This window comes from Tachypleus tridentatus, chromosome 8 (assembly GCF_004210375.1).
Source record: "Tachypleus tridentatus isolate NWPU-2018 chromosome 8, ASM421037v1, whole genome shotgun sequence".
Taxonomy (NCBI): Eukaryota; Metazoa; Arthropoda; class Merostomata; order Xiphosura; family Limulidae; genus Tachypleus; species Tachypleus tridentatus.
This window is the reverse complement of record NC_134832.1, coordinates 50,239,040-50,256,407: the sequence shown is the minus strand read 5'-3', so window position 1 is coordinate 50,256,407 and position 17,368 is coordinate 50,239,040. Positions and strand designations below refer to the sequence as shown.

The window sequence follows — 17,368 nt, the reverse complement described above, 5'->3', positions numbered from 1 at the left end:
GTGGGATTGATCGTACATTATAACGTCCTCACTGCTGAAAGATCGAGCATTTTTGGTGTAAAGGGGATTCGAACCCGCGATCTTCAGATTACAAGTCAAGTGCTTTAACCACCTGGCCATGCCAGGCCCTGTGTGAAAGGAAATGTAATGTCAACCATATTGCATCTGCTTCATCCAGTATGCCTAGTCCGGCCGGACCCAAAAACAGTGTAATCCAATAATCCGTGATGACGAGAAAACCCATTTGTAGAGAAATATATATATGTAAAAATGGCTGGTTTGGGTTGAGAAAATTCTATGTAAAGGAGCGAACAACGTTTCGACCTTCTTCGGTCATCGTCAGGTTCACGAAGAAAGAAAGAGGTAACTGACCAATAGCTGTAGAGATGGCATTTGTATCAACCCAACATAATGACACAGGAACACAGTGTGGTAGAATGTTAGCAGACAAATATAAGATACATTAAACTCGACTGTGAATCAATAGTTTTATTTATATATATATTGCTATATGTTAATTACTATCTTGTTTACATTGTTTTTGAAGGATTAATATTAGTCATCTATACATTTACCTACTTTTAAGTTTTTCTTCACTTGTACTTAATGCTGTGTTTCAGTACACATAGGAAAGTTCTAAATACAATAAGTTTCAAACTATAATATTTATTGATTGTCTATTATAATTGTTGGCTGGTAATTTCTGTTTCACTCTGTACCTAAGCTTTTTAAAGAACAACAAACTTCTGTAAGAAAGCTGACTACAAGGGGTAATGATACTATCGTTAACATTAGAATTACGATTCTCTAATTATTTCCAGTTATTAATAATATTTATAGGAGTAGATACTACGTTTGAAACTGTGTAACTTCAGTGAAACTAGATGACAATATTGTTTTGGTTTTATGGTTACAATGTAATAAAGAAAAACAATAAATTCAAACGTTTTACTATATTTACAGACATTACCAGAACTTGTGTCTCAGTCATTACATATATATTGTTACAAAAGTAAACACTGTACCGTATTGTAAGGTTCTAATAATACTTAATATTCTGTTCCAGTGAACAATCTGAGCCATCCCTACATAGGCAGTTTTCCAGCCTGCCTGATAAACCTCTGGAAATCTAAACTTTCTCTATTGGCTGGAACATCTCGTGGTATCCGTTTAGATCTGTAATTTCTCAAACCCGTACAAACATAGAATGCAGAACAAAACCTTCCGAAAACAAATATCTTACTCACCGTACGTTTACTCAGTGTAATTTTTATTGTTCATTATCATAATTAGTTTCGCCCCCATAAATCTGGGTGACCTGGTGACTGACCTAATTCCTAGATTAATGAAGCAGAAACGAACAAAAATGATCTAAGTTACAAAGAGCGGTTTCTTTGGATCTCAGCTGGATCGTAGATCCTTGTAATCCAGATCCAGCTTACTTGGCAGTAAAAATCTGCTCACATAATGAGATACTTTACAGCAGTTTACGAGCTGTTACAAATTGCTGAATTTCGCTACCAGCCCCAAACTTCCCATTGCTTGCTTGGCTGATTACCATCCGGGTCGCTTCCTGTCGTGTCTTAGTGAGCTAATTTCCCAGTCGGCCGTTTCATTGATCAGTAATGTCTAACAAGTCTTGTCAGGCACGTGCCCACAGTCTTATCATCCCGATAACCGACGTGTCTGAATGAAGACACGACTTTACTCTTATCTCTAAAATTTATTTGGAAACACATGATGATACTTGTGTCTGCAACCGTTACAGTGTTGACAAGATAAACTGTTTTTTTTTTTTTTTAACATTTGTTTAACACATAATAATCATGATTAACACTGGATATATTGGGGGTAGACTGCGTGGCAAGAATTCAATTAACCAATCAGTTTGCACTTTTGTAACTTTCAGTTGGTCTTTGAGAAAATGTTCTTTTGCAGAGGAAGGTGCGCGTGACTTGTGTGCACGCGATCCTATTGTTCGATGCTTTAATTTTGTGACTCTGGTAATTTTATTATTTAGTGACCTGTTAATGTATTATTTGGTATAATGGTTTATCCTTCTCACGTTAACTTCAGTGCTTAGTAAAAAATTATTCTTTGACGTAATCTTCTGTTTTTGTTTGTCTTGTAATTTTTATCGTTATGGTGTAATGTTTTCTCTTTTTCAGACACGTAACCTCAGTGTTTAGCGAGGTGTTATTTATTGTTTAAAATAATGTTTTAGTTTTGTTTGTCTTGTAATTTTATCGTTACGGTGTATTGTTTTCAGACACGTAACTTCATTGCTTAGTTAAGTGTTATTTATTGTTTAAAGTTAAGTTTTCTTCTTAGTCGCATGACTTCCTTATTTAGTGAAGTAATATCTTATTGTTTGCATAGGTGTCGCCACACGTTTTTAGACGGGTTAGTTTCTGTTCGTTATTCTTAGATATGTGTGTGTATGAACAAATTATGTTGAAACAAATAATCAAGGTAGTTTCAAAACTAAACCGGATATTGCACGTGCTCATTACATAATTTGCCTCTACGTGCAAGTCACAATTATGCGTATGTGAATCCCTTTCTGGATAAAGCACTTTGCATTTTATTACAGAACAGAAGGTAAACACGCTGTCATTCTGATCTTTCGAAATGTATCAAACTGGCTATAAACATGCATGTGTTAAACAGTCAGAGCCTTCTTAGTGGTATTCAGTTGTCCCAACGTAAACGAATATATAAACGATTCATACTGTGATATAAAGGCTTATGGAATGAATATTTATTGATATCTTAAAGGGGTCTATTTGTTCACACACCGAGGAGTTCATGTCGTCCACCTGAAAAAACTTCTTGTATGAACCTGACGATGACCGAAGAAGGTCGAAACGTTGTTCGCTCTTCCACATAAAATATTTTCTCAACCCAAACGAGCCGTTTTCGCACATATATATTTCTCTACAAGTGGGTTTTCTCGACATCACTGATTAGTCTTTGTTTTTGTTAGTCATGTAACTGTATTGTTTAATTGTTATTTATTTATTTTGTTACTATTTTGTCTTTGTTAGTCATGTAACTGTATTGTTTAATTGTTGTGTTATTTATTTTGTTACTATTTTGTCTTTGTTAGTCATGTAACTGTATTGTTTAATTGTTATGTTATTTATTTTGTTACTATTTTGTTTTTGTTAGTCATGTAACTGTATTGTTTAATTGTTATTTATTTATTTTGTTACTATTTTGTCTTTGTTAGTCATGTAACTGTATTGTTTAATTGTTGTGTTATTTATTTTGTTACTATTTTGTCTTTGTTAGTCATGTAATTGTATTGTTTAATTATTATCTTATTATTTTTACAGATATTTTGTCTTTCTTAGTCATGTAAGTGTATTGTTTATTATTATCTTATTGTTTTTTGTTGATAGTTTGTCTTTGTTACTCATGTAACTGTATTGTTTAGTTGTTATGTTATTGTTTTTTGTTGATAGTTTGTCTTTGTTAGTCATGTAACTGTATTGTTTAGTTGTTATGTTATTGTTTTTTGTTGACAGTTTGTCTTTGTTAGTCAAGTAACTGTATTGTTTAGTTGTTATGTTATTGTTTTTTGTTGACAGTTTGTCTTTGTTAGTCAAGTAACTGTATTGTTTAGTTATGTTATTGTTTTTTGTTGACAGTTTGTCTTTGTTAGTCATGTAACTGTATTGTTTAGTTGTTATGTTATTGTTTTTTGTTGATAGTTTGTCTTTGTTACTCATGTAACTGTATTGTTTAGTTGTTATTTTATTGTTTTTTGTTGATAGTTTGTCTTTGTTACTCATGTAACTGTATTGTTTAGTTGTTATGTTATTGTTTTTTGTTGATAGTTTGTCTTTGTTAGTCATGTAACTGTATTGTTTAGTTGTTATGTTATTGTTTTTTGTTGACAGTTTGTCTTTGTTAGTCAAGTAACTGTATTGTTTAGTTGTTATGTTATTGTTTTTGTTGACAGTTTGTCTTTGTTAGTCAAGTAACTGTATTGTTTAGTTATGTTATTGTTTTTTGTTGACAGTTTGTCTTTGTTAGTCATGTAACTGTATTGTTTAGTTGTTATGTTATTGTTTTTTGTTGACAGTTTGTCTTTGTTAGTCAAGTAACTGTATTGTTTAGTTGTTATGTTATTGTTTTTTGTTGATAGTTTGTCTTTGTTAGTCATGAAACTGAATTGTGTAGTTATGTTATTGTTTTTTGTTGATAGTTTGTCTTTGTTAGTCATGAAACTGTATTGTTTAGTTGTTATTTTATTGTTTTTTGTTGATAGTTTGTCTTTGTTACTCATGTAACTGTATTGTTTAGTTGTTATGTTATTGTTTTTTGTTGATAGTTTGTCTTTGTTAGTCATGTAACTGTATTGTTTAGTTGTTATGTTATTGTTTTTTGTTGACAGTTTGTCTTTGTTAGTCAAGTAACTGTATTGTTTAGTTGTTATGTTATTGTTTTTTGTTGACAGTTTGTCTTTGTTAGTCAAGTAACTGTATTGTTTAGTTATGTTATTGTTTTTTGTTGATAGTTTGTCTTTGTTAGTCATGTAACTGTATTGTTTAGTTGTTATTTTATTGTTTTTTGTTGATAGTTTGTCTTTGTTAGTCATGAAACTGTATTGTGTAGTTATGTTATTGTTTTTTGTTGATAGTTTGTCTTTGTTAGTCATGAAACTGTATTGTGTAGCTATGTTATTGTTTTTTGTTGATAGTTTGTCTTTGTTAGTCATGAAACTGTATTGTTTAGTTGTTATTTTATTGTTTTTTGTTGATAGTTTGTCTTTGTTAGTTATGTAACTGTATTGTTTAGTTATGTTATTGTTTTTTGTTGATAGTTTGTCTTTGTTAGTCATGTAACTGTGTTGTTTAGTTGTTTTGTTATTGTTTGGAATGTTGTTTCCTGTTTATTGATATGATACAGATTGAACGTTTAGTGATGGTATCCCAAATTTTTCATCCAAGTATCAACTGAAAGTTGGTAATTTATCTGAAGTATGTGTTTTTAAGTAGCTAAACTTATAGATATGACTCAAACAGATAATCTGTAGTGATTATCCAATCGTTTTCACTGAAGGTTTACAATATGGCAAATATTCCTGTATTTGGTAAAATATTCGAGTGCACGGTAAAGTTTAACCGACTCACATTTTACTTTGTTACTTGGCAACATTTGAACTGGTTTTTAGTCATATAAATACCTGTTTTGTAAAGTTTGGTTGATTGTCTATTTTTATTTGATAAAAACTAAACTGGATGATTGGTAAGTTTAATTAACTATCGACTTTCATCTTATTACGTTGTAAAAATTCTGCGTTCGTTCAGAGTTTCCTGTTCAATCTGTTAACAAGTTTCATTGTGTTTACAAAAAATTAGAGACTTTGAAGTAACTGACGAATTACCTCCACTTGTTTTTTAAGTGCAAAGGGTAGAGAGAAAAACTTAAAATCTATTAAATATATCAACTGATTTTCTCTAATGTAAACCCTGTTTTAAACTTCTCCGTAGAACACATGTAGTACAGAAAATTGTCGAATAATAAGGTTATAATTATAAGTATGTCGCAGAGATTCGACAATCCACACGTTCGAGACTGGATCGGAAGTCGAAATATCAATCACTGAACAGACCGGAAAAGCTGACCGCTTCTGTATCATCGAAATTATTACAAAAATTAATTTAAACTGAGGTGTGGGAGAAAGGTTTTATGTTATACTTGTTATTTTGTGCTCGTGACTGTATGAAAACGGCTGCACGTGCAGATGTACGTATATGTGGTTTAGTGTAACCACGAGCAACGATTGGAAGTCGCCCAAGTTGCATTTTATAAGAAACGTGTTTTTACAACGTGATATCAGAGCGTAAAGAAACAATGAACCGTCTTTATTCCTTTACAACGATCAATTTTTGCCCTCGCTTTATATTTACATCACTGTGTGGTTTGGTTTGAATTTCGCGCAACGCTGTTCGAGGGCTATCTGCGCTAGTCGTCCCTAATTTAACAAGTGTAAGACTAGAGGGAAGACAGCTAGTCATCACCACCCACCGCCAACTCTTGGGCTACTCTTTTACCAACGAATAGTGGGATTGACCGTAACATTATAACGCCCCCACGGCTGAAAGGGCGAGCAGGTTTGGTGTGATGGTGATTTTGAGCCCGCGACCCTCAGATTACGGATCGAGCGCCTTAACCACCTGGCCATGCCGGGACTGGTCGTATGTCTAACTAGGAAAAATTGAGAGAGTTCTTTATGCACCAGTGCGTGTCTCTCGAGATATGTGTGTGTGTGTGTGCATTTATCGATTTAATATTTTACATAGTTATTTCACCTTATATTATTTAACTATCCTTTTTTGGGGTATGATATCAAGTATAATAATCAATTGCTTCTTCGTCTTAGACGTTGTTGTAGATATAAAGGTTAAAGGTGAACGTTACGTGACGCTATTTTAGTAAAATCCACAAAAGAGAGATGATCTTGGAGAAGTTAATCGATCGTCATGTGATCATGTTTAGTATCTAGTTTTGAACAAATTATGTCTAAACCACGTGTATATTTTGTTTGTTTATAACACCAGAAAGGGTTTTAAAGTTTTTTCTCTATCGATAGGCCATCTGTGCTGTGCCCACAACAGGTATCGAAACCCGAATTGTACTGTTATAAGCCTTCAGACGTACCATTTAACTAGTGGGAGAAGGTATTAAAATAAATACGCTTCTTTGAAGATAAACTATTTATTATTTTAAATCAGAACGAAAACTCGGATTTAACGGTCAATTCAGAAACCCCAAAGGTTCAGATCGAACCATTTTATATTTATAACTGCTGTTCAAAGGAAAGATAACTAGCAATTAGCACCCGCCGCCTATACGGTAACTTTTTACTCATTATAGCGTAGATAATGCCGAAATGTTCAGTATCATATCGCTGGCTCGAACCTTGGCCATTTCCATTCACAATCCAGTGTGTTATAAGGATAACAGTCAAATCTCATTGTTCGGTCAGACATTAGTAGCCCAAAAGTATGTAGTCGATAGAGGCTATCAGGCAGAAAGCCCTTGAATAATTAAAAACCAACACCCCCACCAACAGTTTCCCTTTTTGCCCTACTTCTATGCCGCGGCATAACACAACTCGTAGAACGGCTCTTAGTTTGTATCACCGTCATTTCGTGACCGATTTGAGATCTAATTACAGTTTTGAACTAGGAAGGTCAGTCCTTTCGTGTGATGTATCTGACCACGCCCAATTACTCACATATTAATTTACTCTAATCCTACCCAAAATAAGTTCAATTTCAGGGTGGGCTTCTAACGATTCTGATGAGTAATAAAATCGAATCGGGTATGCGCGTGCCCCATGGTTGGTATTGCTGGCGTTCAAACGTATAGCTAATAAAACAGTAGGGAGAAAGGTCTCAAAGATTAATGTACTCTAATCCCACCTAAAAGAATTTAAATTGCCGCTGCTATTAAGGGTTTCCTCTTTTTAGATTTTATCCACTGTATAATATTAGATTAACGTACGCCATTCACGTTTTAAGAATTTTTTTTTTTTTTTTCGAAATAACCAACTTTATAATGAAGGACACGACCGTCACTGTTGATACCCTAAATGAAAAAATAACGAAATTATACATTAAAGCTTAATATTTTGAAGTTAAACTCAACTGTTCTATGTGTGGGGGAGCCACTTTAGAAATCTTCGTGTCTGGGTTGTCTTGTTCAACATTCATTCCAGTGACAACAAGCAAGAGTCATTTCCACTTGATTTTAATAAAGACATTGGAATTTCACATCAGAAGGTTCACACTTTACCATATGCTTAGTTTTTTTTATATTTAACCTTTTTATTAGGTTGAGGAATAATTCGTGAGCGTTGTTAAATAAATTCATTCAAGCATTACATGCAAGACTATACAATACTTCAATGCATGAACACATTACACCCAAAACATTTATTATGATACTTTATTTCATGTAATACCTAGGTGTATAGTATGCATTGTTTTAAACGAAATTGCAAGAAATTAAATGCGAAAAGCAGATGGTGTCGAAAATGCTCGATTTTGTCCACTTGACATTCCATTTAATGAGCTGAAAATGAAAGCAAACACACCATCTATTAGAGCAAAAAATTATCTACCAAATGACATGAAATATTTTGCGAAAGCGTTTTATTTATGAATATATTTTGTTAACTTGAAAAAACGCTCACGAATTATTCCTCAACCCAATAAAATCACCGATTTCATTATCTGAAGTTATTTTGATTTTGTCGCTGTCTCCACTGATTAAAATCCTGTGGAATTATATTGGGGAATACATGACGTACTGAAGATGCGGTATGTCTGCGGACTTACAACGCTAAAAATCGGGTTTCGATACCCGTGGTGGGCAGAGCACAGATAGCCCATTAAGTAGCTTTGTGCTTAATTTAAAACATGAACAACAACAAAACACATCGATGGATAATATTTTTATTAATTTCAGAGTTAAAACAATATACTAATCGGAAAAATGGTCATTTCGTTGACCACTGCAGTTTTTATTCAGTTCAGCGGCAGTCGAAGGTTTGGTCATCTAAACTACCACTTGAATCCCTGTAAAGTTCAGAATGTAGGACAAGACTAGACTGGTCATCTTACTGATTATTTTCTATGACGTTTCAGTAGAAGAATGAAGAGTGCCCAGTTGTCTATCTTTTATCAGTAGAAGAATGAAGAGTGCTCAGTTGTCTATCTTTTATCAGTAGAAGAATGAAGAGTGCTCAGTTGTCTATCTTTTATTTTTATTTTTTTCATCCGTTATCTAATTAATTTAAGAGCCCGGCATGGCCAGGTGGTTAAGGCGATCGACTCGTAATTGGATAGTCTCGGGTTCGAATCCTCGTCACACCAAACATGCTCTCCCTTTCAGCCATGGGGGCGTTAATATGTTTCAGTCAATCCCACTATTCGTTGGTAAAAGAGAAGCCCAAGAGATGGGGATGGGTGGTGATGACTAGCTGCCTTCCCTCTAGTCTTTGCACGAAATTAAAAAACAAACAAACAAATAATTTAAGTTTTGGTTCTTGGTCAGTAGTCAGTTTTTGAACAGTTAATTTTTACAATATATGACAGAACACGTTGTGTTTTTTTTCAGTATGATAATTTTATCTCTTTCTTTTTACCTAGGAAAATAAAAGTCTAATCTGAAGATATTATCCATCAATGATGTACAGGAGGTTTTATAATGTTGTCTAAGCATCACCAGGGCACTCTCACATTGTGGTCTGGTCCACTTGTATGTGCGTATACCGAACTCTAGACAGTGGCCAAAGAAAGATATAATCTTCTAAGATTGTTTTTTTATGTTATCGCATCAAAACAAAATTATTTTATAAACAACCAGTTAGGTTAACCCTTCTGCATAATCCGAAGCATTTAATATTAGAAAGTTAATCACGTATGAGCAAGTGATTCAATCAGATCATTGATTATTTACTCCTCCTTCAAAATTCGCATCACCCCTACCGCAGCAAGAATGAAGCCAACTAGTTCGTTGCATTTTCGTTTCTTTACAGGTGCAGAATTTTCGTTGTTTCCTCAGGTATTAGCCGGGCACGTGCTCGGCCAGGCTAGGTCTTTACTCTCTCTCCTTGTTTTTAGAACTTACAGAAAGGACTTGGTAATGTTTGAGCAGGACATTATGATAAACTCACGAATATAAAAATATCTTATGGAATTCATACAGTCGTACTTATGGGGGGGGGCAGGTGTCAACCTATTTGTACCCTAGAGAAAGGATTACTACTCTTTTGGTAATCCAGAATTGTGAATAACATACCTTTCATTCTCTGGGAGACCACAAAAGTAACATTATCTCTGAGATGGGTGAAAGTAACATAAGAATCTGTTTCAAAGACAGCATCTCTAAGATGCCATCATTTCTTTGCATCAAACTTCCAATTAGTCTCAGTATAAAGGGCGTTTCACGTGATCAGAGTATAAGGAATGACATAACTACTGCAAGAAAAACTTGTCAAGACAGAGATACAACCGTGGATAACAACCCCAAACCTCTACAAAGATTGGGGTCTATCTTATAAAAGCTCCCTCTGGCAGGTCTTTAGGCAAGTTTCTGTCGCCAAGATAATGTGTTTTCCGTGTCTAAGACATTCCTGGGGGTAGATTTATCTCCAGCTTGGCGGAAAGTCCTCTTTGGTGACAGCCGACTAAGTTTGAAGACGGAGCAAAGCAAATACCACCTTTTATTTGTGGGTTGTTAGTTTGTTGAACCAGGTATCGAGCCGCGTGGGAAATTCCATAGGCTCTAGATTCTGCTTTTGTTAAACGGGGTGTTGTGTGTGTTGGTGTAAAGCCAACAAACAAACAAAAGCTCTATTAATCATTTTTAACGAATTAAGAAGAAAAAATTCCCGGTATCTTTCAACTGGTGACCAAGAAAAGCGTCATTAATATTACTGAGAGGATATGATATAAGAGACTTGAGGGACACACACAATCCCTAGCTTCTTGTATTTTTTTATAAAGTTCCTGAAAGGCCGAACTCAACTTTGAATAAGAGTATTCAAAACTACATGTAAGAACGTTTTTTTCTTAAGTCCCAAACGAAGGAATAATTTTTCATTTTTTTTACCAAAGTGTGCTTAAGTGTCCGCATGTAACCAAACACCCCAGGAGGTTCAACATTTGATATCGATTCAACTCAGTGAAGAGCTTTCTAATGACAACAGTAGAAGTGATTCATTTTGTTGTTGTTGTTGTTCGCTTTCCAAAGGAAAAAAAAAAAAGTTACTTTACTTGGGTAGGAACCGAACTGCTGTCTACAACTATTGCTTTCTAAAAATCGCGACACAGGGCTTCGTGTCTATCTTGAACTTGTCACTAAAAGAATAAAATGAACCAGGTTTCGCTTTTCTTTAAAGATGTAAAAGTACTCGAAGTGATTCTTTCGTATAATTGTAGTACCTCGTAAACAGACGCTTCAGAAAAAAAAAATAGCCTTTGTTTTTTGTTTCTTTCAGATTTTCGTGTAAAGCTACACAATGGTTATCTGTACACAGTAGTTTGAATTTTTTAGTTATAAGCAGAAAAAGTACGTCTGTGCACTTACAACGCCAGAGTCCATGTTTCGATACTCGAGGTGGGCAGAGCACAGATAGCCCATTGCGTAACTTTGTGTTTATCTACAAACAGATATGAAAGTAAAATATGTTTTTTTTCAAGCATATTATTCTACATGTTTTCGTGGTTTGTTTAAAAAATCAAGTTAACCCATCTTCTATACCCCATTAGCGACAATTTTTCTCCAGTCCTGAACCACCATTAGTGTGAACTACGAAACGTAAATTTGACACCATTCGTTGCCAAACGAAATCCTCATTAGGTCAAAAATTTCGACCACTGAAAAGTTGGGTGTCGTGACAGCAAATAACGAAGTTATTTTCAACAACATTTGTTCAGCTATAAAGGCCCGGCATGGCCAGGTGGGTTAAGACGGTTCGACTCGTAGTCCGAGGGTCGCGGGTTCGAATCCCCATCGCACCAAACATGCTCGCCCTTTCAGCCGTGGGGGCGTTATAATGTGACGCTTAATTCCATTAATCGCTGGTTAAAAGAGTAGCCCAAGAGTTGGCGGTGGATGGTGATGACTAGCTGCCTTCCCTCTAGTCTTACACTGCTAAATTAGAGACGGCTAGAGCAAATAGCTCTCGAACAGCGTTACGCGAAATTTCAAACAAACAAAGAACGAGAAAAAAATCAACTCTGTCTTCCGGTTATACTTATTAGTATGCGTTGTCATAAAGTAGTCTTGGTTAATGCTAATAAGGCTTACATTGCTAACAAAACCGTGACTTGTGGTCCCTTTCATGATCCAGCTAATAGTTGTATCATGTTCTAATCTCATTTTTACCACAGTCCAAAAATATAAATTACCTTCCTAATTATATCCGCTGTAACGAACAAATCTTTTCAGGTGTTAAAACAACATCACAGATTACGTCAAGGCAGAAAAGCCTCCATTGTTCGTACGTAGTACTGTTTGTTAACCGTGGTCGTGCAACTGTCGTTTGCAATGTCCGGTCAGAGCCAATTAGGAGAAAACGGTATAGTTTTATTTAAATTAGACGTTCTGGTGATAGAAGTACACGCTGTCTTAATAAAACTGTTTCACGTGCAAAATATGACAGGCAGTTCATGTGTGAAACATATTCTGTTGGTGTGTTTGTTCACAGTAATATTATGGCTGTGAGCGTTCATATTATGGATATATCACGGCTGTGAACACTTATTAACAGGAATATCAAGGCTGGAAACATTAATATTACAAGGATATCATAATTGTAAACGTTCGTATTACAGTGATATCATACGAATGAGTGTTTGTTTACAGAAATGTGGCTGTAAATATTTGTTTAAAAATATATCTCAACTCTGAATATTTATATTACAAAGGCATCACGGTTCTGGACATTTGTTTAGAGAAATGTTTACTCACTACAGGGATATAACTCCTTAATTCATAATATGTTAGATGGTAAGAGTAAGTCCCTTCTTCAGGGACATAGCCAAAACGTGTCCCTTCCGTGTGTTCTACAATTAAAATGATGCAATGTTCACGAAAGTGTTACGACTGATTTAAGTGCTATACGTCTGTATCTCTGTATTATTTATCATACAAATTTACGTATCAGGATAACAAACCAGAGTATTTATGTATTTTGTTTTCTTTCAGATGGACGCTCTGACTTTAGAACCATCCAACATTGCAAACTGTGTTTCCAAAGGCAAGTCGGAGGTGAGTGAATCGTTAATTTTTACGTAAAACTGATACACCATTCTTGGTTGACAAGCGTGTGTCGTAGAGTTAAGAAAATTTCTATTAGTCTCTGTTGAGAAATATTTGTTTCTACTTTTCTTCCCACCCATACACAGAATCACACTTTGAAGTAGACATGCGCACAAAAAATTAGTCCACTTACAAAATATACTACGTAGACTAGTGGAAATTTTATTTTAAAATTGATTTGTGTGACTGTGGCCGTATTTTTGTACACGGGAATGTGACGCCACTCCAGACCTCCTGTTAAAACGTTTGCCTTCACACGAACGATAGTTCGGAAATAGATTGAAGGTAAGCTTCGAGCATCTGTGTTATGCAGCAATTTATGACCAGTGAATGAGAGTTTTGTGTAACAACAACGTGTAACAACCAGGACGAAATTCTGCTACCAACATTTCTAGAAACGAAGGCGCTGCATCTCTGAAGGCTACATGTCTGTGGAGGAAGGGTTGAGTTTTGGAACGTAAAAGCACGTTACTAAGGCCACTGTTGAGGGCGGGGGCCACAAAATGTAGGATAATTGACTATATCACTCAAATATCAATTCTCAATGAAACCGAGAACATTTTAAAATTATGGTTTCTGCCAATAGGTGTAAGAAAATTAAATCTTAGTTACAGAAGAATTGAAACACCGTTTCTACTACATCTCAAAATAACTGAAACTTTGTGAAACGTGGCCCATAAATAATCATTTCCACACAATATAAGCAGAATATTTTTGAGTCACAAAGTTAATGTCACAGATGTTAATTGATGGCTTGTATGAAAAAGGATGTAAAAATACGCAAACTTATGTAGCATATTATAATGGAACTCTTACTTATATGATATTGGAAAAAGATTTCATTACGCAGTGTGCACTCTCCCGACTTAGCGAAATCTTTATCCTGAGTGCATATAGATTTGCAATAGGGGTCACGATTTTTCCGTTTCTCCTCCGTTTCCCGTCACGGAAAACTTTACTTTTCTCTATTCTTAGGGTGCAGATGTGACGTCATTAATACGTCACACGCACTTCTAATGCACTGGCGCCACGGATAATCAGCTAATCACAAAGTCAATCTCATAGAAGTTAAATGATGGCTTGTATGCAAAGAGGTATAAAAATTCACAAACTTTTATTATACTTATATTGACTTTTCAACCACAAAGTCATGGCTACAGAAGTTAACTGATGACTTGGATGAAGAAGGGTAAGGGAATGGCTTAACTGGTTTTTTTGTATTTTTGGATTGTCTTTTTTAGGAAGCTAACTGTAAAAAAGAATATAGCTAATATAGCTAACCGTAAACAAGAATTTGGAATATTTTTATATGTGTGTGTGTAATGTAGCTAACTGTAATACAATAATTTGGAATTATTACATATGTGTGTGTGTAATATAGCTAACTTTCATACAAGAATTTGGAATATATATATATATACATGTGTGTGTAATATAGGTAACTGTAAACAAAAAATTGATTATATATATGTGAGTGCATGTAATATAGCTAACTGTAAACAATAATTTGGAATATATATACATGTGTGTGTAATATAGCTAACTGTAAACAATAATTTGGAATATATATACATGTGTGTGTAATATAGCTAACTGTAAACAATAATTTGGAATATATACACATTTGTGTGTAATATAGCTAACTGTAAACAAGAATTTGGAATATTTTTATATATGTGTGTGTAATGTAGCTAACTGTAATACAATAATTTGGAATTATTACATATGTGTGTGTGTAATATAGCTAACTTTCATACAAGAATTTGGAATATATATATATATACATGTGTGTGTAATATAGGTAACTGTAAACAAAAAATTGATTATATATATGTGAGTGCATGTAATATAGCTAGCTGTAAACAATAATTTGGAATATATATACATGTGTGTGTAATATAGCTAACTGTAAACAATAATTTGGAATATATATATACATGTGTGTGTAATATAGCTAACTGTAAACAATAATTTGGAATTATTATAAATATGTGTGTGTGTAATATAGCTAACTGTCATACAGGAATATGGAATATATACACATTTGTGTGTAGTATAGTTAACTGTAAACAAGAATTTGATTATATATATAAATGCGTGTGTAACACAACTAACTGTAGTACAGTAATTTGATGTTGTATGTACACATATAAATGCGTGTGTAACACAATTAACTGTAATATAGTAATTTGATGTTGTATGTACACATATAAATGCGTGTGTAACATAGCTAACTCTAGTACACTAATTTGATGTTGTATGTACACATATGTGCGTGTGTAACACAGCTAACTGTGGTGCAGTAATTTCATGTTGTATGTACACGTATAAGTGCGTGTGTAACACAGCTAACTGTGGTGCAGTAATTTCATGTTGTATGTACACGTATAAGTGCGTGTGTAACACAATTAACTGTAATATAGTAATTTGATGTTGTATGTACACATATAAATGCGTGTGTAACATAGCTGACTGTAGTACACTAATTTGATGTTGTATGTACACATATGTGCGTGTGTAACACAGCTAACTGTGGTGCAGTAATTTCATGTTGTATGTACACGTATAAGTGCGTGTGTAACACAGCTAACTGTGGTGCAGTAATTTCATGTTGTATGTACACGTATAAGTGCGTGTGTAACACAATTAACTGTAATATAGTAATTTGATGTTGTATGTACACATATAAATGCGTGTGTAACATAGCTGACTGTAGTACACTAATTTGATGTTGTATGTACACATATGTGCGTGTGTAACACAGCTAACTGTGGTGCAGTAATTTCATGTTGTATGTACACGTATAAGTGCGTGTGTAACACAGCTAACTGTGGTGCAGTAATTTCATGTTGTATGTACACATATAAATGTGTGTGTAACTCCTAGTCCGAGGATCGTGGGTTTCAATCCCCGTCACACCAAACATGCTCGCCCTTTCAGCCGTGGGAGCGTTATAATGTGACGGTATATCCCATTATTAGTTAGTAAAAGAGTAGCCCAAGAGTTGGCGGTGGGTGGTGATGACTAGCTGCCTTCCCTCTAGTCTTACACTGCTAAATTATGGACGGCTAGCGCAGATAGCCCTCGAGTAGCTTTGTGCGAAATTCAAAACAAACAAACGAAAACCACCCTAACTCTCCGTTGGCGTGTTGTTTGTCAAATCGTGGCTTGATTCTTGATTTACGAAGACCTGAAGACGCTTTATAAACAGAATTAAAATGTACTTCACGAAGACGTTCATCCACGCTTTTCACCGTGTAACAATAGCTTGTGTACTTAACCTCATAACCTTCAAAGTGTTATACGCACGTGGAGACCGTCCCTTTATCTGCAATTTGTTACGTCAAGTGTCTGATATGGTCTCAATGACGTTTTGAACTTACAAAATTTTAAGTTGAATAAACTCAGCTAAATTATTTTACACACTTCGTTTGGCTATAGTAAAGTACTGGACGTGATGACTTGATGACCTTTTGACCTTAAAACTTCGTGTTTATTACTACCTGTAAAATATATGACGAATTAAGTTCACTATTCTGTTATCTAGTTATCACTACTACGTTATCCACTGTACAACATAATAACGTTCATCACCACTACGTTATCCACTGTACAACATAATAACAACGTTCATCACCACTACGTTATCCACTGTACAACATAATAACAACGTTCATCACCACTACGTTATCCACTGTACTACATAATAACAACGTTCATCACCACTACGTTATCCACTGTACAGCATAATAACAACGTTCATCACCACTACGTTATCCACTGTACAACATAATAACAACGTTCATCACCACTACGTTATCCACTGTACAACATAATAACAACGTTCATCACCACTACGTTATCCACTGTACAACATAATAACAACGTTCATCACCACTACGTTATCCACTGTACAACATAATAACAACGTTCATCACCACTACGTTATCCACTGTACAGCATAATAACAACGTTCATCACCACTACGTTATCCACTGTACAACATAATAACAACGTTCATCACCACTACGTTATCCACTGTACAACATAATAACAACGTTCATCACCACTACGTTATCCACTGTACAACATAATAACAACGTTCATCACCACTACGTTATCCACTGTACAGCATAATAACAACGTTCATCACCACTACGTTATCCACTGTACAACATAATAACAACGTTCATCACCACTACGTTATCCACTGTACTACATAATAACGTTCATCACCACTACGTTATCCACTGTACAGCATAATAACAACGTTCATCACCACTACGTTATCCACTGTACTACATAATAACAACGTTCATCACCACTACGTTATCCACTGTACTACATAATAACAACGTTCATCACCACTACGTTATCCACTGTACAACATAATAACAACGTTCATCACCACTACGTTATCCACTGTACAACATAATAACGTTCATCACCACTACGTTATCCACTGTACAGCATTATAACAACGTTCATCACCACTACGTTATCCACTGTACTACATAAT

General features: G+C 34.8%; 1 protein-coding gene across 6 annotated transcripts in view; it reads left to right on the top strand.

The window, feature by feature from the left end:
* The window catches only part of LOC143222369 (semaphorin-2A-like), a 222,792-nt gene that overhangs the window by 165,168 nt on the left and 40,256 nt on the right, over positions 1-17,368 (top strand). For all 6 annotated transcript variants that reach the window (XM_076448814.1, XM_076448816.1, XM_076448813.1 and 3 more), the window contains one exon: positions 12,736-12,798. In XM_076448814.1, coding sequence (XP_076304929.1) covers positions 12,736-12,798 — 63 coding nt within the window. The remainder of the gene's footprint in view (positions 1-12,735; positions 12,799-17,368) is intronic.